The sequence below is a fragment of the Ornithorhynchus anatinus genome, chromosome 3, assembly GCF_004115215.2.
Source record: "Ornithorhynchus anatinus isolate Pmale09 chromosome 3, mOrnAna1.pri.v4, whole genome shotgun sequence".
Lineage (NCBI taxonomy): Eukaryota > Metazoa > Chordata > Mammalia > Monotremata > Ornithorhynchidae > Ornithorhynchus > Ornithorhynchus anatinus.
Window position 1 is genome coordinate 19431007 of NC_041730.1, and position 23411 is coordinate 19454417.

Here is a 23411-nt window from a genome sequence, read left to right on the forward strand (position 1 = left end):
CTCCCCGCTCTAGGCTCTAAGCTCACGGTGAGCAGGAAATCTGTTTATTGTATTTTACTCTCCCAAGCGCTTCGTAGAGTGCTCTGCACGTGGTAAGCGCTCAGTAAATGTGATTGGATGGATGAATGACCTCGTCATCCCGTCTCTACCCCAGCACTTGGGACGGTGCTCGGTAGTAGACGCTCAACAGGCACCCCCGATCGCTATCGTTATCGTTCCGGGATCCAGGTAGAGTGAGAGCCGAACCCGCCGCTGAAGACCCCCGAGCAAGCCCGGAGAGGCCGTGCTTGCCCCCGGTCAAGGTGAAGAGCGACCTCCTCCCCTCGTCCGGGCTCGCCGGACTCCCGGGCAGACCCGAGGGGAGTCCCGGGAGGGAGAGGTCAGCGTATGAGATCTCTGGGCCCGCACGGTGACGGACGGTGCTAGAAGAGGACCCGCCTATGGGGCTGCTGCAAAAGGTGGCCACCCTGGTGACCGGGCTGGTGGAATGCGTCGGCTTTGCGGGGGTCATCTTCGGGTGGGCCTCGCTGGTCTTCATCCTGAAGGACAACGGCTACTTCAGGGAGCGGTGTATTCTGCTCTCCGGCAAGACCGACAACGCCACGGGTAAGGTGGGGGCAGCGGCGGCCACCCGGGGGGAAGGATCGCAAAGCCGGCGGGGCGATTTCACATTTTCGGTGGGGACCGCCGTGCGCTCGGCCCGTATTTAGCCGACGGGCCGAGGGGGACCCGGGACGGCTGGGATCGCTGGCCTAAAACCGGGATTTTTCAATGGCGGGGAGGGGATCGCCAGGGGGATCGGAGAAGTCCGGAGAGGGTAGGGATGTCGCCACGGGAAAGCTGTAGAGCTGGCTCAGGGAATGGAGTCAACTGGTCTCCTCTAGCTCCTGGGCTTCTCCCGTGTCCTCCCTCAAGAGGGAGACACATGGCAGGCCGTCGTTTCCTTGGGGACCGAGGCAGGGACGGCGATTTCGTCTTTCAACTTCACCCCCTGGTTCGGTCGTATCCACTGAGCGCTTAGCGCCCGCGGAGCACCGTACTGACCCTCGGGAGAGTACGACAGAACGGCGAACGGAGCCCTACCCTGCCCACGCCGAGCTCACGGTCTTGTGCTCCTGAGCTCTTCGCCCAGGGCTCCGCGTGCGGGAGGCCGTCGACAAATGACGATGCTGATGGTGATGTGTCGGGGACGGTCCCGGAGAAAGCGTCCCGTCAGTCCCGTCACCGGATCCGGGATTCTTTGTCTTTTGGGGGTCGACGCCCTGAGCCGTCGGCAGGGGTTGCCCCCGAGAGGGTAGGGGCGCCCCTCTCGACTGGAAGAGCACTGCGGGCCGGGAGCAAGTCTACCAACTGTGTTGTCTTCCCCCAGGCGCTTAGTACAGCACACGGTAAGCGCTCAAAAAATGCCACTGATTGGTTGAGAGGGGCTGCTTCTCCAGGGGTGGGGTTTACCCCACTCCCTTGCTTCTACCCTCAGCGGTCTCCCTCTTCAGTCGATCGATCGTATTTATTAAGCGCTTACCGTGTGCTGAGTCTTGTACTAGACGCTTGGGAGAGTACGATGTGACAGAGTTGGTAGACACGCTCCCTTCCCTGCCTGCAGGAAAGCAGCATGGCACAGTGGATAGAGCACGGGCCTGGGAGTCAGGAGGTCATGGGTTCTAATCTCGGCTCCCCCACTCGCCTGCTGTGAGACCTTAGGCGAGTCACTTCACTTCTCTGTGCCTCAGTTACTTCTTCTGTAAAATGGCGAATAAGACCGGGAGCCCTCTGCGGGGCAGGGACTGTCCAACCCGATTCGCTTGCATCCACCCTAATGTTTAGTACAGAGCGAGTGCTTAACAGATACAGTTATTATTATTTCTACTATTATTATTGATAAGCTCCGGCCCCTTCCTGCCGTTGCCACCCGCCCCTCCACAAGCCGGCTGCCCTGAACAGCCGGCAATATGCTTGGGGAGTAATTAAAATAATAATGACTGTGATATTTCTTAAGCGAGCACTGCGCTAATCGCTCGGGTACATTAGATACAACAAGATTAATCAGATCGTACACCTTCCTTGTCCCCCATGAGGCTCACAGTCTAAGAGGGGAGGGAGAACGGGTATTAAATCTCCATTTTACAGATGATGAACCCGAAATACAGAGACGTGAAGAGCCTCTAGTCGTTTAGACCGTGAGCCCGTCACTGGGCAGGGATTGTTTCTCTCTGTTGCCGAATTGTACATTCCAGGCGCTTAGTCCGGTGCTCCGCACATAGTAAGCGCTCATATTATCGAATGAATGAATGACTTACCCGAGGTCACCCAGCAGACAAGCGCAGACGCAGCAGACTGCTCTGCCCACAGTAAGCGCTCAGTAAATACGACTGAATGAAGTGCCGAAGCTGGGATTAGAATCCGGGTCCCCCGACTCCCAGTTCAGCGTCCTTTCCCCTAGGCCCGGGGAGTTCGAACCCAGGTTCTCGGCCACATCGCCTTACGTTATCTCGGCTGGGCTATTCACCCCCTAACCAGACCCCTCCAGTTAACTGAGCGGAGGGGAACGTCCCTTCCGAGGGCCACCGCCCCGGGGAAAGGCGGGTGGGGATTTGGGGGATTTCGGTACGATGACTAGTTCGTATTTTTCTCCCAGGCAGTTACAACGCAACGACGGATCCCCTCTCCCTTGACTGCGCTGCCCAGGACGAGCAGTTCTCCCTCGTCTTCACCATCGGCTCCTTCATGAACAATTTCATGACGTTCCCGACGGGCTACATTTTTGATCACTACGGCACCACCGTGGCCCGCCTCGTTGCCATGTAAGTTTTCAGAGCCCAGCCTCTCTGCCCCACCCTGGGCACTGTGCATTCATGCGTTCGGTTGTATTTATCGAGCGCTTACCGTGTGCGGAACACTGTATCGCCTCTTGGAGAGTACAGTGCAACGACAAACACACACATTCCCTGCCCAAAGAGAGTAATTGCGGTTGCGAAGCCCTCGCTCTATGCCAAGCGCTCGTCCCGGGCAGGGAGTGTGTCTGTTATATTGTTATACTGTACTCTCTCAAGCGCTTAGAACAGCGATTTGCACACGGTAAGCGCTCAGTGAATACCTATCTGGAATTTAGTTGTTTATATTAATGTCTGTTTTCCCCTTTAGACCGTAAGCTTGTTGCGGGCAGGGAATATGTCTGTTTATTGTTATACCGTACACTCCAGTGCTTCGCACGCAGTAAGGACTCAAAAGATATGACTGAGCGAATGAATGAATACGACTGACCGATGACGAATACAGATCATAATCAGATCTGACGAAATCCCTGTCCCACGTAGGGGCTCACGGTTCCGAAGGGGACGGAGAACGGGGATCGAATCCCCATTTAATAGACGTGGAGACTGAGGCTCGGAGGTTGAGTGACTTGCCCGGGGTCACATAGCAGGCGAGTGGCAGAGCTGAGTTACCCGGACCCAGATCTCCCTCCTTTCTCTCGGCCCCCTGCTCACGCCACAGATCATACCGCGGCACTCGAGTCCTGATCCGTATTTTATTCATTTATATCAATGTCTGTCTCCTGCTCTAGATTGCGTTATCGTTATAGCTCTGTTATAGTGTTATAGTTTACTCTCCCAAGTGCTCAGTACGGTTATCTGCGTACAGAAAACTTTTAATGAGTCCAGTTGATTGATTGACGGGGGCTGAAATCGCCAGTGGGAAGGAAATGGCAGCCCCAGGTAGGGATTTTCCAGAGCTCCGGAGCGGAGGGCTGCGATGGGGGGCCGACCCCCGGGGCGTCAACTGCCTCCTCGCCCACTCGGCTCCCCGGGCCCCCCCAGACCATCTCTCTGAGAATCACCTGGACTCCATTGCTTCAGGGGCTCAAGCACGGAGGTCTGAGCCTTCCGGGGAGAGGGGGCGGGAAGGAGCCGGGGCCACGGAGGTCCGCGGGGACCTCGTTGCTGCTTCAGTGTCCAGTGTCCAGTACGACTCCGGGAGTGAGATCGGAGCGGTTCCTGACAGTGGCGGCTCTCCGCCACCGTGCTTTAGAAAATCCGATTTCAAATTTCGGCTCTCGTCGGTCGCGAGACCGGAGCTTCGACTCCGTTTCTAGAGACCCTGCCCCAAATCGGGGGAGGCGGTGACCGACCCCAACCACTTAGATTTCCCGGTCTAGTGCTTGCCCTTCCGGGGGAATTAGCGGCGGTATTGCCTAGTGGATAGAGCACAGGCCTGGGAGTCAGAAGGACCTGGGTTCTAATTCCAGCTCTGCCACGTGTCTGCTGTGGGACCTTGGGCAAGTCACTTAACTTCTCTGTGCCCCAGTTACTTCATCTATAAAGTGGGGATTAAGACCGTGAGCTCTATGTGGGCCAGGGACTGTGTCTAACCCGATTAACTTGGATCTGCCCCAAGGAGCAGCGTGGCTCAGTGGAAAGGGCACGGGCTTGGGAGTCAGAGGAAATGGGTTCCAAGCCCGGCTCCGCCGCTAGTCAGCTGTTTGACCTTGGGCAAGTCACAACTTCTCTGTGCCTCAGTTACCTCATCTGTCAAATGGGGATTAAAACTGAGCCCCACGTGGGACGACCTGATCACCTTGTTTCCCCCAGCGCTTAGAACAGTACTTTGCACATAGTAAGTGCTTAACAAATACCACAGTTTATTTTCTTTTAAGAAATCCCATTAAAAAAAAGTGGATCTAGCCAAGTGCTGGCTACGAGTCCTAGGCTGAGGGGGTGGGGGTGAGGGTCGGGGTGGAGTTGGAATGAATTAGGCTGGCAGGGGTCCTGCTGGGACTTGGGAATTCTGGGACCGTGTGCCTGTGAGAAGGGACACGTGTGTGTGTTTGTGTGTCTTTGTGTGTCTGTGTATGTAGAGATGCGTTTGTAGCTGGATCTCTTGAAGCCAGTGGCAAAAATCCCTTCTCCACCTCTTCGTCCCGGGGCCGGGTTGGCTCTTTCGAAAATCACGTTGCTTCATTTGCACACCTACTCTCCGTTCAACTTTTTCCCTCCAGGTTCTCGTCTGTCGTACCTTTGCTTAGTCCTGAGGGGATTTACTAGGCGCTCACCCTCTGCCAAGCATTGTGCCAAATCCTGGGCTAGATACTAGAGAAGAATGACTGTGGCATTTGTTAAGGGCTTACTATGAGCTAAGCGTTCTACTGGAAGCAGCGTGGCCTAGCGGACGGAGCCCGGATCTTGGGTTCTAATCCCGGCTCTGCCACGTTTTGTCTGCTGTTCGACCTTGGGCAAGTCACTACGCTTCTCGGTGTCTCGGTCACTTCACCTGTAACGTGGGGATGGCGGCTGTGAGCCCCACACGGGCCCGGGACTGTTTCCAACCCGATTTGCTTGTATCCACCCTGGTACTCGGTATCCACCCAGCGCTTAGAACAGTGCTCTGCACATAGTAAGCGCTTAACAAATACCAACATTATTACAGGGCTTTACCAAATACAATTATTATTACTGTGTGCCGAGGTAGATGCCCTACAGCCAGATCAGACACGGTCCCTGTCCCGCATGCGACTCCCAATCTCAGAAGGAGAGCAGATATTTTATCCCTCATTTACAGATGAGGAAACTGAGGCTCGGAGAGGGTAAGCGATAAACTGAAGACCGCACAGCGGGCCTGGAGGAGCTGGGATTAGAACCCGGCTCTCCTGACTCCCAGACCCTGGGCTCTCCCCTGGCCTGTCTTTCGTCATCCGGAGTTTGTGTTCCTTTTTCGGCTTTAAATGGGCAACCTTGCATTTATCCCTATCGAGATTCTACTTCTTTTCTAGGGCCTATTCCCCCGTACGTCCGAGCCATTTAAAAAGCCTCTTCCGGTCTTCCAGAGGGTTGGCGACCGATCCCAGTTCAGTCACGTCCAAGTGGATGAGCGTTCTTTCAACTCGTTTGAGCTAGCGATTGAAAGCAAAAGGATCCGTCCCCGTAGGACGGCAACCTTGGCAGCCGCTCCTGGGTGGACCCTGAATCTTTTGGGTGCCGCCCCGGAGCTGTCTGGGCTGGGTCCCCCTACTCCCTCCGTTGCACTTCCCTGGGGAACCCCTAAATTCTCCCCCAACTTGTTCCCGTCCCACCGTCCCTGCGGACCCGGGGACCGGTATACCCCCGGGGGTCTCGGAGGCAGAGGGAGGCTGGGTTTTGAAAATAAAAAAATGAGGCATTGTCACATAGTAAGCGCTTAACAAATACTGTTATTATTATTATTAATAGTAATAATAATGATCCTTTTAAAAATGTGAAAAAATGTGTGAAGTCGTAGCTATCCCGGATGGGACAGATCAGCCGAGAACCAGACTTTCTGGGGTAAAACGGGACGGTTCTGCCTTCCATACCTAGTCACCTGCATCCCGGGCCACCGAACCACTGCCCGTCTGTCCGTGAAGCCGTCACGCGGGCTGGAATCATTAACCTTTTTGAAGTCTGTATACATTATATCTACTGCCTCTTCTTCTTCCCCCATCCATTTATCTTCTTACTAGGGAAGGGGACTGAACTCGTCTGGCTCGATTTGCTTTTTCCCCCCTAGGCCGCGTCGGTTGCTGCCTGTGTATCTTCAGCTCCTCCCGGGAGTTACGAACCGATTTTCGATCAGTGGTTCTCTTCTCTCCACAGGTAGCCCGGCTAAGCCGACTAGGGGGTCGCTACTAGGGTTTCGTTTCTCCCTTTTTTAATAATAATAATAATAATAATTTGTTAAGCGCTTACTAGGTGCCAGGCTCTGTACTAAGCACTAGGGTGGGTACAAGCAAATCCGGTTGGACGCAGTCCCTGTCCCATGTGGGACTCGCAGTCTCAATCCCCATTTTACAGATGAGGTATCCGAGGCCCAGAGAAGTGAAGCGACTCACCCAAGGTCACGTAGCAGACAAGCGACAGATTAGAACCGATGACCTTCTGACTCCCAGGGCCGGGCCCGGCCTTAACCCTGCCCCGGTTCTGGAGGGGCTCTCCTGCCTTCCGAGAATTCTCCCGAATCTCAGGCGCCCCGCATCCGATCGCTTAGGTATCCGATGACACGTCGATTTAAACATAGTAGTTTAAAAAAAAAAAAATCACTCCCTATTTATTTGGCTTCACCGCCTTCCACTGCGAGTGAGACTCGTCCTTATCATCTGCCAACTTTTATCTTTTGTGTAAAGATAGAAGTGAATAAAAAAAAACCCATTACCAGCCTTCCCATTTTACATCCCTCTTTTCCCCGACTCCCTCCCTTCCGCATCGTCTATGCACTTGGATCTGTGCCCTTTGGGCAACTGGCATTCACCCCACCCTCCACCCCACAGCGAAATGTACGTATCTCTAAATTATCTATTAAAATGTCTTCCCCTCTAAACTCTAAGATTCTTGTGGGCAAGGAACGTGTCAACCGACTGGGTCGTATGGTCCTCACCTAAGTGCTTAGTACGGTGTTCTGCATGGAGTAAGCCCTCGATAAATACCACTGATTGACTGGTTAGTTGATTCGCTATCAACTCTCTCTTACTGCCAGAGGGCGGGTGGGGAGGACGGAGGGCGGGCAGGAAGATCGATGTTTTCCAATCCCTCCATTTTTGCTTAATCTTATATTTGAAGATTTTTTTATTTCCTTTTCTGTTTCATGCTATTTGCATTCCCTTCCCTGGTTTTGTTTTTCTAATCTCGTCCATACACGGTGGGGCTGTTTGTCTGTATTCTTTCGTAATGTGACCCAATTTCCACTTTTACTGGCTTTCTCGTTTGCCCTTTGAACCTCTGGAGACCTGGGCTTAGCCAACTTGGCATTTTGTTATCCCGACGGTCTTTCTTCTGTCCTGATAGAGTTTGTTTCTGTTCCCATAAAACTATGTCTCTGAACCAGATTTCCAGGCTCCTTTGAGTCTTGGCTTTTCTTCCCATTGGGCCCCATTTTTTTTTTTCCTAATGGTATTTGTTAAGCACTTTCTACGTGCCAGCCACTGTTCTAAGGGCTGGCGTAGATATGAGTTAATTGGGTTGGAACAGTCCGTGCCCCACATGGGGCTCACGGTCTTAATCCCCATTTTACAGAAGAGGTAACGGAGGCGCGGAAAAGTTAAGTGACTTGCCCAAGTTCTCACAGAAGAGAAGTGGAGGAGCCAGTATGAAAACCCAGTCCCTGTCTTACAGGCCCATGCTCTATCCACTGGGCCACGCTGCTTCTCCTTCCATCTAGTGTCCTAGAGATTCATTTTCTTTCTCTTGCTGATTTTTTCTCTTTCCTTCTTGCAGGAATGATGATCGTAACTGTGGTATTTGTTCAGCATTCACTATGTGTCACACACTACACTGGGAGAAATGCAAGATAGTTTGGACGCGGTCCACATCCTACATGGGGCTCACGGTCTAAGTAGGAGGGAGGGCGGGGATTTAATTCCTATTTTACAGATGAGGAAAGTGAGGCACAGAGAAGTTGAGTGACTCGCACAGGTCCCGCAGCAGGAAAGTGGTGGAGCCGACATTAGAACCCAGGTCCTCTGACTCCCGGGCCCGTGCTCTTTCCGTTAAGGTATCCAGCTTCCGGACGATCTTGTTTTCAACTCCCTCCAAGTTACCCTCATCTCGTAAGGCCCAAACGAAGAAAAGAACCACTTGCCCTAGTTGCTTTCTCGACTTTCAGGATGACCTGGGGTCTGTTGGATGACTTTTCCAGTGGTGTCCCGGTCTCCTCATTCCCGACCAAAGAAGTCCATCTTCTCTTCCAGGTTTAGAGGTCTGTAAGGGAGTCTTACAGGGATCGGCGACCTGATTTTTTTTTTTTACTTTAACCCAGACTGTCTCTACTAGGGTGGCCACCCATACCACTCAAGAATCCCAGACAACAACCAGGCGTGTCTGACGTAAAAATACTGATAACTGTGGGATTTGCTAAGTGCTCACTACGTGCTAAACCCTGGATTAAGTGCTGGGTGAGGTCTTTCAACCAACAGCGAAGGCATTATTGTTGTCTTATGTGCCTTCTGGTGGAAGTACCCCCCACCCCTCCCAGAGCTACCCGGACCTAGAACACCTCCCTGGGGGATCCCTAAACTCTCCCCCCAACTTTCTCCCATCCCACTGTCCCTGTGGACCTTGGGGACTGGTTTACAGTTGGATAATTAGGAGGCAGAGGGAGAGTGGGTGTTGAAAATAAAAATATGAGGACTTGGCACATAAAAATAATAATAATAATACTTATGGTATTTGTTAAACGTGTACTATGTGCCAAGCCCTGTTCTAAGCGCTGGGGTAGATACAGGGTAGATTGTCCCATGTGGGGCTCACGGTCTTAATCCCCATTTTACAGGTAATGTAACTGAGGCACAGAGCAGTGAAGTGACTTGCCCAAAGTCACACAGCTTACGAGTGGCGGACTCGGGATTAGAACCCATGGCGTCTGACTCCCAAGCCCGGGCTCTTTCTAGTGAGCCACGCTGTTTCTAGGCCCTTAACAAATGCCGTTATTAATGTTGTTATTATTACTATTATTACTACAACTAATACCGATAATAAAGCATGGGATACCGTGGCTATCTTGGATGAGACAGATCAGCTGAAAACTAAACTTCCCGTGGTAAAACGGGGCGTTTACCTTCTTCCATACTTAGTTACCTGTATCCCAGCCCACTGAGCAGCCCATCTTTTGGGAACATATCTACCAACTCTCTTGAGAAGCAGCGTGGCTCAGCGGAAAGAGCACGGGCTTTGGAGTCAGGGCTCATGAGTTCGAATCCCAGCTCTGCCACTTGTCGGCTGTGTGACTGTGGGCAAGTCACTTCACTTCTCCGTGCCTCAGTTCCCTCATCTGTAAAATGGGGATTAAGACTGTGAGCCCCACGTGGGACAACCTGATTCCCCTATGTCTACCCCAGCGCTTAGAACGGTGCTCGGCACATAGTAAGCGCTTAACAGATACCAACATTATTATTATTATTATTATATTGTACTCTCCCAAGTGCTTGGTACAGTGCTCCGCACAAAGTAAGTGCTCAGTAAATAAATATGATGGGTCGATTCTTTGCCTGCGTCTCCAGACCGATGCCCGCCTGACCCAACGCTTCGGGCCCGAGTTCCGGATCACCCTACCTTAACGGTTCCAGTCACATCATGACCGGGGTCCCGAGCGAAGGCGGTCTCTTTCTCCGGGGCATTTCCCCCTCCCTTTTTCTAAATGATATTTCTTAAACCCTTACTAGGTGATAGGCACCGTACTAAATGCCGGGGTAGGTACAAGCTAATCAGGTTATTCACAGTCCGCACACGGGACCAACGGCCCAAATCCCCATTTTACAGATGAGGTAGCTGAGACACAGAGAGGTGAAATGACTTGCTCAAGGTCACACGGCGGACAGGCGGCCGAGCCGGGATTAGAATCCCGGTCCTCTGACTCTCGGGTCCGGGCTCTTTCCGCTGAGCCATGCCGCTTCCCTGCCCTGGTCGGCCGTAGGGTCGTTTCCTTAGGTTTCCGTCCCTGTTCTCCTGCGCTGAAATATCCCCGGATGGTCAGGGGTTACCAAAACCCGAAGGACGCCCCAGATCGGTGAACGCTCCATCACCGTTTGACTTAGTCCAACCCCGCCGACCTGAGGTAAGGCCCCTGTGGCTCGGGGGGGTCTGATGTTCAGCCCGACTGCGAGGAAACACCATCCGCATCCACCGCCGGCCTCTAACGCGAAAGGAGATGGGAGACCTCTACCCGTAATGCCCTGAAGAGGTGAAGCAATAGGGACCTTCGGTTCTGGGACGGAAGGCACGGAACGAGCGGGATTTTGTCTTCTTTCTGCCAAAAGTCAATCGTGGTGCTTGACAACATCTCCTAGTACTCTGCTCCCTCTCCCCCCAGTTTATCTCTATGTTTAGATGTCTTTCCTTTGGCCTTAGGGGTCGAAGTCGGAATTTGTTTACCATTTCCCTTCCGGTCTCTGCTTAGATTATATCTGCTCCTTCATCCTCTGAATAGCCCCCCTGCTGTCTTTATTCCATTCCTTAGCCCCACTGCCCTCCTCCACTTCCCCCCGACCTGAGCATCCTTGCCCAGAGCACGGTCAGTTGATTCCTGAGCACTTAGTCTGCGCAGATCACTTTACTGAGCGCTTGGGAGAGTCCTAAAGAGTCGGACGTGATCCCCGCCTTCGATGAGCTTCCGGTCTCACGCGCGGCAGCTTTAGGAACCTCTGATGCTAGCGCTGTCCGCTCCTCACCCGTGACTCAAACTAAGTCATCTGCGTCTCAGCTTCCCTAAAACGGGGACGTTTCATTCCCTGCCTCCTTCTCCTCTCCCAGGAAGGTGGGGGGAATGAACGTCTGCCCGGCGGAGCCGGGGCGTCTCGATAACGGTCCCGTGACCCTGTCAACGGGTCGTTGCCGCGTCGTCCCTGAGACCCCAGAGGAGGGTGATGATAATAGCGGTAACTGTATCTGTCAAGCGCTTACTAGGTGCCAGTCTCTGCACCGAGCGCCGTGGTGGATCCAAGCAGATGAGGCCGGATACATCCCGTGTCCCACGTGGGGCTCGGGGTCCCCGTCCCCGTTTGACGGATGCGGTGACTGAGGCGCAGAGAAGTGAAGTGACCCGCCCGTGACTCCTAGGCCCGCGCTCTACCCACTAGGCCACGCTGATCGCGCCCCCCCCCCCTTCCCCTCCCCGGAGCTGAGGGTGCCGGGGTAGGGGGTGGACTCGGGATAGCTCGCTCCAGGACTGCGGAGGCCAAGCCGGGATTTCCCAGCTTCCGAGGTCCGAGAGAGTCGGGCTGGCCTGTTCCTCGACGGTCTGTCTTCCCACCCCAGTCAAGCAACCGGTCTCCGGGCTCTCTAGGGGTGCCCCGCGGGGGGCGGGGGGCACGTGACATCATCAATCAACCAAAGTGGTAATTCTCTCCCCATTTCTGAGCTCAGCAGCTCGGGGCTGCAGGGATGATCGGGACGCCAACGGGTCATGAAACCTCAGACTCAGCCCCGTTCGCTTAGCTGGATTTAGTACCGCAGGAGCAGAATAGGGCCAGAGTGGGGCCAGCTGTCTTCCTGCAGCTCTTCCCGTCAGTTTGCGGTGTGTCTCCTTTCCTCCGTCCTGCTTGCTTGGGCTTCCTGGGTACACGGGCCCCTCTCCTGAGATTCTCACCTGACCCTCACTGTCCCCTCCCTTCCCGTGTCTCCCTTTTGCAGGAGGATGTCGCTCCCTTGAAGGCTTCCTGTCCGCTTCCTCTCTGAGCCTACCCATCTCTTCCCCGGAGTGGGGGCCCGTGGGGACGGCCTCAGAGGAGGACTCTGAGGAGATGGGGTTGGGGCAGTGGTCAGTATCGCTGGTGCCCGGGCTCCATTAGCCCAGGGGCAAGAAAGTGCCGGCTCCAGTCCCAAGAGGCAGCCCGGCTCCCACTAGGGAGAGTAACCTGTGCCCGCGAAGCACTTTTTACAAAATGGTATCCGTCAAGCGTTTACTATGTAGCGGCCACCCTACTACGTGCTGGGGTAGATAGAAGTGATCAGGTCGGACACCTGTCTCACGTGGGGCTCGGTCTTAATCCCCGTTTTCCGGATGAGGTGATCGAGGCACAGAGAAAGGAAGCGACCTGCCCGGGGTCACGCGGCAGACGAGTGGCGGAGCCGGGATTGGAACCCAGATCCCTCTGTCTCCCGGGCCCGGGCTCTACTGTCCACCGGGCCCCACTGCTTCTCACTTCGATACTTGCCCCACCCTCACCCGCAACACTCCGTTACGGATCCTCGTGCTCTGCCGCTTCCCCAACTGCCACGGAGCAGCAGCGTCGTTCAGTGGCAGGAGCACGGGCTTGGGAGCCAAAGGATGTGGGTTCTGATCCCGACTCCGCCGCTTGTCCGTTGTGTGACTTTGGGCAAACCGCTTAACTTCTCTGTGCCCCAGTTACCTCATCTGTAGAATGGGGATGCAGACTGGCAGCCCCAGGCGGGACAACCTGATCACCTCGTATCTACCCCAGCGCTTAGAACAGTGCCTGACGCGGAGTGAGCGCCTAACAAATACCGGAATTAGTATCGTTATTATTTATTCTCCCATCCATCTCCCACGCCGCGGCCTCAAGAGCAGGTGATGTATCTGACGACTCCCTTGCGCTTCTCTGAGAGCTTAGAGAAGCAGCGTGGCTCAGTGGAAAGAGCCCGGGCTGGGGAGTCAGAGGTCATGGGTTCGAATCCCGGCTCCGCCACGTGTCAGCTGTGGGACCGTGGGCGAGTCACTTCACTTCTCGGTGCCTCCGTCACCTCATCTGTAAAATGGGGATTAACTGTGAGCCTCACGTGGGGCGACCTGACGACCCTGCATCTCCCCCAGCGCTTGGAACAGTGCTCGGCACAGAGTGAGCGCTCAACAGATACCAACGTTATTATTCATACGGTGTTCTGCAGACAGTAGGGGCTCAACGGATATGCTGTAAGACCCTTAAGAACGGCGATCGTGGCTGAACTGTACCGAACTCTCCCGAGCGCTTAGCATTGCGCTCTGCCCCCCGGTAAGTGCTCAACAAATACCGAGGATTGACCGACGGACAATCTGCGTTGCGTTTCAGATCGCTCTACACGGGAGGGACGTTGCTCATCGCCTTCTCCTCCGCGGGTGAGAGGTGCTTCGGATCCCGGGGGAGGGATGTGGGGGCGAGGCCCAGAGAGCGGGCGGGGGGTGACGATGGGTACTGGGGGGGATGGAGCCGTGGGGGAGGAGCCGAAGGTGGGGCCGCTAGCTGTCGGGGAGCTGAGAGGGCTTCGGGCGAGGCCGGAATCCGCTCACCGCGAGGACATTTCAGAGGTAGATCCAGAGGGTGGGGGCTGGAGCCGGGAGCGGGGCGCCGGGAACGGCCCGTCGCCCCGGCCTGCCGCCTTCTGCACCCTCGGACCTCCCGGGCTTTGCCTCCCTGTCTCCTCTGCTGGGCCCTGGCCCGCGAGGGGCCTCTCTCGAGGTCGGGGACACCATCCCGCAGCTGCAGAGCCCAAGCCTCGAGGCGCCCCAAATCCCCGTGGCCCAGCGTCTCTGGGGAAGATGAGCTGCGGCGGGGGAGGGTGGCTTTCGGGGCCAGTGCACGGAATGGGGAGCTCCAGGAGGGAGAGGGAAAGATGGGTGGCTGACAGCTGTGTTTGTGTGCGCGTGTACGCACGCACACACGGGCCTGTGGTGTCCGTGTGTTTGTGGGGGTGGGGGAAAGGGAGGCAAGGGGACACGGCGGGCTCCCTGAATCGCTGTTCTCTGCAGAATCGGCCGTTCTACTATTTGCTGCCCTCCCACTGCTCTCTGTCGGGGGCGTCCTGTTCTTGATCACCAACATGCAGGTGGGTCTGCCTGACCCCGGCCCCGACCCCCCCGCCCCCGCCAGGGCCGCGTCCTCTCACGGCCGGCGTTCCCGTTTCCAAGCCGAAGAGCCTACCGGTCCCCCTGGGGACCGGTCCTCCGGTCGGGCCTCGAGGGGGATCAAAACCTTATTGAAATCACGTCTCCTCCATGCGGTTTTGACTTCCTGACTTCCTCTCCCGCATTTTCTCCACTTCCTCTCCCTTCTGCGTCACCCGGGCGCTTGAGAGCATGAGTTTGGGAATCAGGGGGTGTGGGTTCTGATTCCAGCTCTGCCACTTGCCTGCCGTGTGACCTTGGGCGGGCCACTCAACTTCTCCGTGCCTCAGTCACCTCATCCGTAAAATGGGGATGAAGACTCTGAGCCCCATGTGGGGCAACCTGATTGCCTTGTAACTACTCCAGTGCTTAGAACGGTGCTTGGAACATAGTAAGCGCTCAACAAAATACCATAATTATTATTATTATTATTATTTCCCTTTAAGTACTTGGTATTCGCCCCATGGTCAGCCCCACAGCACTTACGTAGGGATCCATAATTTATTTGAATATCTGTCTCCCGCTCTAGACTGTAAGCTCCTTTTGGGCGGGATGTGTGTCTACCGACTCCGCTGCATTATACTCTTCCAAGCGCACGGTCCGGTGCTCCGCACGCAGTAGGCACTCAATAATTACCGCTGATTGATTGATCGATCGGTCTCGGGCTGGCGGAGGGCAGGGGGGTGTCCCCGTGGCCCTGCCCCCTTGGCAGTGGGGTGGGATGGGGTCAGCCCGGGGTGTGGTCCGCCTCTGCTCTCCAGGTGGGAAACCTGTTTGGCAAACACCGCTCCACCATCATCACTCTGTACAACGGGGCCTTCGACTCGTCCTCTGCCGTCTTTCTCCTCGTCAAGGTACGATCTCCGGGCCGGTTGGGGGACCGGCGGGCAACCGTTGCGGGACGGGGGATCGGGTGGGAGGGAGGGTGGCCCCGCTCTGAAGGCACCGGGGCGAGAGGAGGGAGGGAGGGAGGGAGGGAGGGGGAGACGACCCAGGCCGAGGCGCCCAAGTTGCCTGCCCCGAGACCTGCCCCACACGCCGTGGCTAGCCGACCGTCCGTCGGTGGGGCAGCCCGGGAGGAGAAGCCGCCTTCCCTGCCGCCCGGGCCCGAGCCCGGCTCGGCTCTGCTCAGCTTCAGCGTGAAAGAGATCCTCTCAGGGTGCGGGAGGCGGCCGACCTGGGACAGATCGGGCCTCCTTGCGGTAGCCGGGACGGCCCTGGAGGGTGGTCGTAGGCGCAGGTGGCTAGGCTGCTGTTTGCCGATGGCCACGGTGGCCCGCCTGCGAGAGGGCCGGCGGCGTCGGAACTGGGTGGGTTCGGGCGGACAGCCGGGTGAGCTTCTGGGATGGGGGTTGGAGTTCGGGCCTTGGAGTGGAGGGGATCCCCAGAGTCCCGGAGTTCTCCCCAGGCACCCCTGGCCACCCCGCTCAAGGCTAGAACCCTGCCCCGGGGGATCCCACCTGCTCCCCAGTAGCTGGGCCAGAGCCACCTCCCCTGCAGCACCGGCGTACGCGTTGTTCAACTCTGCTTCCTCCTACTTGTAATTCACTGTAGTATCCGTCTCCCCCATTAGACTACGAGCTCTCTGAGGGCAGGAGTCCATCGGTCATTTCGATCGTATTTATTGAGCACTTACTGCGTGCAGACCACTCTGCTAAGCGCTGGCAAAGTGCAGTCCGGCGACGAACGGAGACCATCCCTACCCGACAGCGGGCTCAGCGTCTGGGAGGCGCCGACTCTAACTGTACTAACTCTGCTTTCACTAACCCTGCTGTACTCTCCCAAGTGCTTAGCGTGGTATTTTGCGCGGAGTAGGTGTCAGTAATGATAATTAGTAATCGTTGAGGGCTTACTCCGTGCCAAAGACTATACTGAGCACGGGGGTAGCTACGGGATGATCAGATCAGACGCGGTCCCTGCCCCACGTGGGGCTGAAAGACTGAAGGGAGAGGGTGTCGAGTTCCCATTTTCCAGATGAGGAAACTGAGGCCCGGAGAAGTGAAGTGACTCGCCCAAGGTCCCAGAGCAGGCAGATGGCCCAGAAGTCCGCCTTTTCCTCGGCTCTCCCTCACCTCCCAATCTCCCCCGCTCGCTCCCTCTGCCGTACCCCCCCTTCCCGCCCCACGGCACCCGCGTATATACGTACCTATCTGTAATTCTATTTATTCGTATTAATGCCCGTTTACTTGTTCTGACCCGTATATATCTATGATTCTCTTTATCTCCATCGACGCCCGTTTACCCGTTTCGATGTCCGTCTCCCCCCTTCTAGACAGTAAGCCCGTTGTGGGCAGGGATTGTCTCTCTTCATTGCCGGACTGCGCTTTCCAAGTGCTTATTACGGTGTTCCGCGCACAGTAAGCGCTCAATAAACACGATCGAACGAATGAAGGAACGAACCCAGGTCCTCTGACTCTCAGACCCGTGCCCCTTCCACTAGGCCGTGCCAGTTCCCTATCGATACCGTGGATCGATCGATCGATCGATTCAGGGCCAGAGGTTGACCTCGGGTCTGAAGCCCGACCTGTCGGCCTCGCGTCCGAGGGCCGCTCCTTAAGGGCCTCGGAAATGTCGACCCTCAGATGGTGCCGGGCCGAGCCACGGAAATCTGGCCCGGAGGCACAGAGGAGCTGGTGTTACAGCTCCTCCCCACGTGATCATCATCATCGATGCTATCTATTGGGCACTTGTCGTGTGCTAAGCGCTTGGGAGGGCGTAACGCGACCGCGTCGTCAGAGGCGCTCCCTGCTTCTCTCCCCGCAGTTGCTGGACGAGGCGGGGCTGACCTTCCGCAACTCGTTCTTCATCCTGTCGGCCTGCAGCTTCGCCCATCTGGCCCGCACCTTCTTCCTGCTGCCCTGGGGCCACATCCCGTACCCCGTGCCTCCTGGCTACAGCTACGGGTGAGCCAGCCTCACCCCGCCCCGGGCGGCCCCGCTGGGGTCTCTCTCACGGGACTCCTCCCCTCCCAGCGGTCGGGGGAGAGCCCGCCCAGAGGGGACACGGAGGCCCATCGAAGGTTACATAACGTGGCGTTGCAGGAGCCGGGGCGGGGGGGGACGGGACCTCGGAGATCCTGGGATCTCCAGCCGGTTCCCGATCATCCCTGGGGACCCGGGCGGGGCTTCCGTCTCCTCAGGCTGGGCCGTCCGGTTCCCCGGTCTGACGGCGCGGAGGGGAGGTCGGAAGCCCGAGACGCTGACGGGAAGCCAGAGGAGATGAACGGCGCGGAGAAGGACAGAGGCACGCGGGCCTTGGAGAAGACGGACTCTGCCACCTTTGAGCTCCAGCAGCCGGGTTAGGGCCCGTCCACCCCGGGGGGGCCCTTCCCACGGTCCCCGCCCTCGGCACTGGGATTATGTGAGCCGTGCCCTGTGTCCCTCAACGGATACGGGTTGCCTTCCCCAGCCTCGCCGGTGGCCACCCTGTTAATCCGTCCCCGGCCCTTCTCCTCCGCTGCTCCAGAACCCCAGGCCCGCGCCTCTCTCCCCCGGCCCCTTCTTGTCTTACCCTATTTTTACCCGTCTGTTCTTTTCGATCGATCCATCGATCGATCGATCGGGGGTATTTACCGAGTGCCCACCGTGTGCCGAGCACCGTACTAAGCATTCGCGGGAGTACAGTATAATGGAGTTGGTAGACGCGGTGCCCGGATAGATTTCCCTTTCCTCCCTCCCTGCTTCCTTTCTTCCTCCCTTCCCTCCCACCTCCTCGCGCCTTTCCTCTCCATCGCCGCTCCGGTCAGCCGAAACCCGTGCCGCGTGGCCGTCTCCCATCCTCTCCGGCCTCCGGGCCCCCGCCGCCCCCCCCCCGCCCCCCGCGCCCGCCGCCCCCTTCGGGCTCTGGATCACGACCCCGGGTCTCCCTTTCTCCTCAGAGGGGCCGGGGGCCGCGGCACCCGCCGGGGTCTCCTTCCGGAGCTGCGTCCTGTCCCGGCTGTTCGGCTGTCACCTCATGTGGCTGTCCGTGATGCAGCTGCGACATTACCTCTTCATCGGGACCCTCAACTTCATGCTGACCCAGCTGGCCCAAGGGGACTCCAACCAAGGTACCCGGGGAGGCGACGCGGACGGACCGAGGGGCCGCCCGGACGGCACGGGACGTCGGGGAACGGGGCGGTGTCGGCCTCGTCTTCCGCGGTTTTGTTCGCCTTCCCTTCCCTGTCGGATGTCACCTCCCTCCCCCTTACTCTTAGACTGTGAAGCCTGAGGGGGTCAGGGACCACGTCTACAGTCGGTCGTTCGTATTTCTTGGGCGCTTACTGTGTGCAGAGCACTGTACTGAGCGCTCTGTTTCTCTCTGCATTTCTTTCCCAGCACTCAGTTCAGTGCTTTGCGCATAGTAAACGCTTTGTTACTACAACCAGCCTAGTGTACGTAGCGGACGGGTCCGGCAGTCAGAAGGACCTGGGTTTTAATTCATTCATTCGGGTGCTTTTATTGAGCGCTTACTGTATGCGGACCACTGTACTAAGCGGTTGGAAAGTGCAATTCGGCAACGGAGACGATCCCTACCCGACGGTGGGTTTCAGATGCGAGAACTGAGACGCCGAGAAGTGAAATGCCCATCCAAGGTCACACAAGCCGACGGGTCGCTCCTGGCTCCGCCGCCGGTCTGCTGAGTGACCTCGGTCAAGTCACTTCTCTGGGCCTCAGTTCTCTCATCTGTAAAATGGGGACTAAGACAGTGAGCCTCGCGTGGGACAGGGACCGTATCCAACCCCGACTTGCTTATATCCACCCCGCTGCTCTGTTCAGTGCCTGGCACATAGCACGCGCTTAATAAATCCTACTACTGGGATGACAAGAGCGGATCCCTGAGAACTAACCTCCGATCCCAATATTTACTGAGGTCGGTGGAGTCCTCGGAGAAGCGACGTGTTGTCTGCCCACAAGGAGCTCGCCCTCGAATTGGGAGAGCCAAACGGAAAAGTATTTACAACGGAAGTGGTCAGAATAAGAAGCAGAATAGAGAAACAGTGTGTTCTAGCGGAAAGAGCCTGGGCCCGGGAGTCAGGGGACCTGAGTTCCAATCCCAGCTCTTCCACTTGTCTGCTCTGTGACCGCGGAGAACTCACTTCACTTCTCTGTGCCTCAGTTACCTCAACCGTAAAATGGGGATTAAGACTAGGAGTGATCTGTGGAACAGAGACTCTGTCCAAACCGCCGTGCTTAGACAGTGCTTGGCACATAGTAAGTGCTTCCCAAACACCATCAAAAAAGTGATAAGCGACCGGGTACGCATGCATGTATGCACAATTGCTGAGGACGAGGATGAATAGCAAGGAAGATTTGCCAAATTCGGAATATCTAGCGTTCAATAGGCCAGGGCATCTGGGAAGGGGGGAATGCAGAGCTTGGCATGGGCCTTGGCATGTAATGTGTACTAAATGAGTAGCATTCATTCACTCAATGGTATTTATTGAGCGCTTACTACGTGCAGAGCACCGTCCTAAGCGCTTGGAATGGACAAATCGGTAACAGATAGAGACAGTCCCTGCCCTTTGAGGGGCACACGGTCTAATCGGGGGAGACGGAAAGACAAGAACAATAACAATAAATAGGATCAAGGGGATGAACATCTCATTAAAACAAAAGCATCATCATCGAGAGGTGAGAGGGGACGGAAGGGAGGGATGGGGGAGGAGTCGGCTACCCCGTCCCAGCCAGGCTCTAACGCCCCACTCTCGAACTCCCTGCAGTGAGCATCTACACCAATGCGTTTGCCTTCACCCAGCTGTGTGGGGTGCTCTGCGCTCCCTGGAACGGTTTGATCTTGGACCGATCCAAAAGGAAGTACCAGGAGGAGGCCAAGAAGAAAGGTGACACATCCGGTCCGTTCTGGATCTTCATCCCTTCAGTCCTGGGAGTTTCTTCCGCGGGTCTCCTCCCGTCAGCTTCCTCTACTCTGCCAGTTCCCCGGTTCAGAATCCCCCGCCTTCTCCCTCATCCTTTCCCCTCTGCTCCTCTCTTCCCCTCTCTCTTTCTCTGCTTCTGTTTCCTCTCCCGTGTCTCCTCCTTCTTCATCTTCTTCCCCAACTTCCATCCCTTCTCTCCTTCCCGACGGATCGCATCCGACCCCTTTCCCATCTCTCCCAGGAACTTCGGCCTCCACGGCGGTTCTGCGCTCCACCGTGCTGTCCCTGGCCCTGACGGTGCTCCAGTGTCTAGGATTCTCTATCTTCGCCTCGGTCCCTTACCTGCCCATCCAGTACATCACCTTCATCCTTCAGGTTCTGAGTCGCTCCTTCCTGTATGGAGGCAACGCTGCCTTCCTCACACTCGCGTGAGTGCCTGCGGGCTTGGGGAAGGGGAAGAGAAGGGGAGGAGAGATTACCGTCTGGTATTTGTTAAGCGCCTACTATGTGCCGAGCGCCGGTGTAGATACGGGACAATCAGATCAGACGCGGTTTCTGTCCCGCGTGGGGATCGTGCTCCAAGGGGCAGGAAGATCAGGCATCTTATCCCCGGTTTACAAGTGAGGAGACCGAGGCGAAGAGAAGCCGAGTTGCCCGGCAGACGGGTGGCAGAACCCGGGTCGGAACCCAGGCCTCCTGGCTACCAGGCCAGAGATCTAGAGGGGGAAAGGAGTTGAGACGGAGGTGGAGCCAAGGAGAGGCCGGGAGAAGACGGTGGAGAGGTAGAGGCTGGGGAGAAGGTTGGTTGTGTGAGGAAAGGGGGTGAGTGGTGGAAATTTAAAAGCGAGACGGAAGTGGGGAAGGAAGCAGGCGGAGGCGGGAGAAGAGAGATGAAAGTTGGAGGAAATGGAGTAGGAGATGAAGATGGCGAGATGGAAAGAAGTTCAAGGGAGACATAGATCAGAGGAATGGGGTCGCCATGGATAGAGGGAAATTGATGATTAAGATGGTAAAATCAGAGGGGTGGGGAAGGCAAGGACCTCCAGGCTGGGGGACCGTGAGTAAGGGAGGGAGGGAGGGAGGGAGGGACGAGGTAGGGCAAGGAAAGGAGCCAGGAGCTGCTGACTCTGGGTGGGTGATGGGAATCTCTCCGCAGCTTCCCCCTGGAGCATTTTGGGAAAATCTACGGGCTGGTGATGGGCCTTTCAGCCTTGGTGTCACTCCTGCAGTATCCCTGCTTCGCCCTCATCAAGGGCCCCCTCCAGCAGAACCCCTTCTATGTGAGTATCTCCCCCGTCCCTCCCTCCGCCCCCCACTCCCGTCCCCTCGCCGGCAAAGAGTCCGGCCTCCCCGGCTCTGCAGGTCAGGGGAGGGGACCCAGCAGGGCAGGGGACTCCTGTCCACACCCTCTTATCCCCGATCCAGCCTCCCCTCTGGGTCAATCCTGCACTTGGCCATGTACCTCTTAAGCACTTTAGAGAAGCAGCGTGGCCTACTGGCAAGAGCAAGGGCTTTGGAGTTAGAGGACGTGGGTTCTAATCCCGGCTCCGCCACTTGTCTGCTGGGTGACCTGGGGCAAGTCACTTAACTTCTCTGGGCCTCAGTTACCTCGTCTGTAAAATGGGGATTAAGACTGTGAGCCCCTCGTGGGACAACGTGATTCCTTTTTATCTACCCCAGTGCTTAGAACACTGCTCGGCAGATAGTAAGTGCTCAACAGATACCTTTATTATTATTATGATTCTTATCGTTTGATATTCACTCCAGTCCCACAGCACTCATGCCCACATCCTTTAACTGTACCGTTTCCCCTAGCCGTAATGTATTTTCACGCCGTCTCCCCCCTGTAGACTGAAAGCTCCCCGTGGGGAGGGATGGGATCTAAAGACTATTGTATCGTACTTTCCCGAGTGCTTAGCTTGGTGCTCTGCGCACGGTGAGTGCTCGATAGGCGGCACTGATTTATTGATCGATTGATTTCACCTCTGCAGATGAATATCACCCTGGTGCTGGTCACCCTCCTGGCCTTCGTCCACCCTGCCCTCGTAGTCCGGGAATGCCAACGTCGGGAGAAACAGCCGGCCTAACGCCGTCGGCCCAGGGGCCCTCTCTCGGCCTCGCCGGCCGCTCTGCCCGATTTTGGAGGGCATCGGTGGCGGGGAGGGGGAGATTCCAGGACCCGCGCCTCATTTCCCATTCCTCCCGGCTCGACCTACCCCGTCCGCCCGACCCGTTTCCCCTTCACGGTCAGCGCCGGGGCAGGACCTACACGCGGGATGGCGGGGGGGGCGGGCGGACACGCCGGTCAATAGCTCCACGGGAGCCTGGGAGGAAACGTTATCAGGTCAAATGCCATCGACCCCTGAGGGATTCCTCCCAGGGATGAAGTTTTCTTTGCACGGGGCCACCGATTTTATTTGTATTTGCATTTGTAATGGAGCGAAGAAAAACAAGACTTGTTTTTTGACTTGCCTTTCCGTGGGGGGCGGGAGAATTCTGGGAAGAGTGGTTAGCGGGGGCGGGCCGGGGAGACTGCCTCTGGACTTCTGGGGTCGGGTGTGACCAGCCGGTGCGGCTCCCATCAAATGCCCCGGTTGCGAAAGAAGCTGGGACTCGCGAGTGTGGAGCTGAGGAGGAGTGGGGAGGAACGAGGAGGCGGTCAAGAGGAGAACTCTAACCCGAGGAGTCCTGGTGGACGGCCTCCAAGACTCCAGCCCGGGTTCAAATTCAAGATGTTCTTTTCCGAAAACTTTCATGGGACCACATTCGTGGCCTCGGAGTGGCCTGGAGATGGAGGTGTTGTGGAGGAGAGATAGGGTGGGGCAGAAGGGGCAGGAAGAGCCGGAAAGGAAGCAGAGCACGGGCTTGGGAGGCAGAGGTCACGGGTTCGAATCCCGCCTCTGCCCCTTGTCAGCTGCGTGACCGTGGGCAAGTCACTTCACTTCTCGGTGCCTCAGTGACCTCGTCCGTAAAATGGGGATTAACTGTGAGCCTCACGTGGGACCACCTGATGACCCCGTATCTCCCCCAGCGCTTAGAACAGGGCTCTGCACGTAGTAAGTGCTTAACCGATACCAACGTTATTGTTATTACCTTGGCAGGGGAGGGGAGGAGCTCATGGGGAAACTGAGGAATATGGCTTCCCTCCAGCCTGTCCTCCTTTGGGACTCCAGCTGCTTTCTCTCGAAAACACCATTCCTGCCAACCCCCTCGGCGGTTCCAGAGGGGTCGGGTTAGAAGA

The 23411-nt window shown here is 56.6% G+C and overlaps 1 protein-coding gene across 1 annotated transcript; it reads left to right on the forward strand.

Annotated features, from left to right (window-relative positions):
- Positions 1–440: 440 nt before the first annotated feature.
- SLC43A3 (solute carrier family 43 member 3) lies at positions 441–22625 on the forward strand. The gene is made up of 12 exons (XM_029059052.2): positions 441–606; positions 2636–2801; positions 13502–13548; positions 14179–14255; positions 15075–15167; positions 17077–17216; positions 17453–17610; positions 18191–18361; positions 20015–20134; positions 20412–20598; positions 21327–21450; positions 22162–22625. The coding sequence occupies exons 1-12, from the start codon at positions 441–443 to the stop codon at positions 22255–22257; spliced, it is 1545 nt and encodes a 514-aa protein (XP_028914885.1). The 3' UTR covers positions 22258–22625.
- The last annotated feature ends 786 nt before the right edge of the window (positions 22626–23411 follow it).

Coding starts and splice junctions, on each gene's coding strand:
- SLC43A3 (XM_029059052.2), top strand. CDS start 441: ATGGGGCTGCTGCAAAAGGTGGCCACCCTGGTGACCGGGCTGGTGGAA. Junction 14,256..15,074: donor TCTTGATCACCAACATGCAG/GTGGGTCTGCCT, acceptor TCTGCTCTCCAG/GTGGGAAACCTGTTTGGCAA. Junction 17,217..17,452: donor CCTCCTGGCTACAGCTACGG/GTGAGCCAGCCT, acceptor CCGTCTCCTCAG/GCTGGGCCGTCCGGTTCCCC.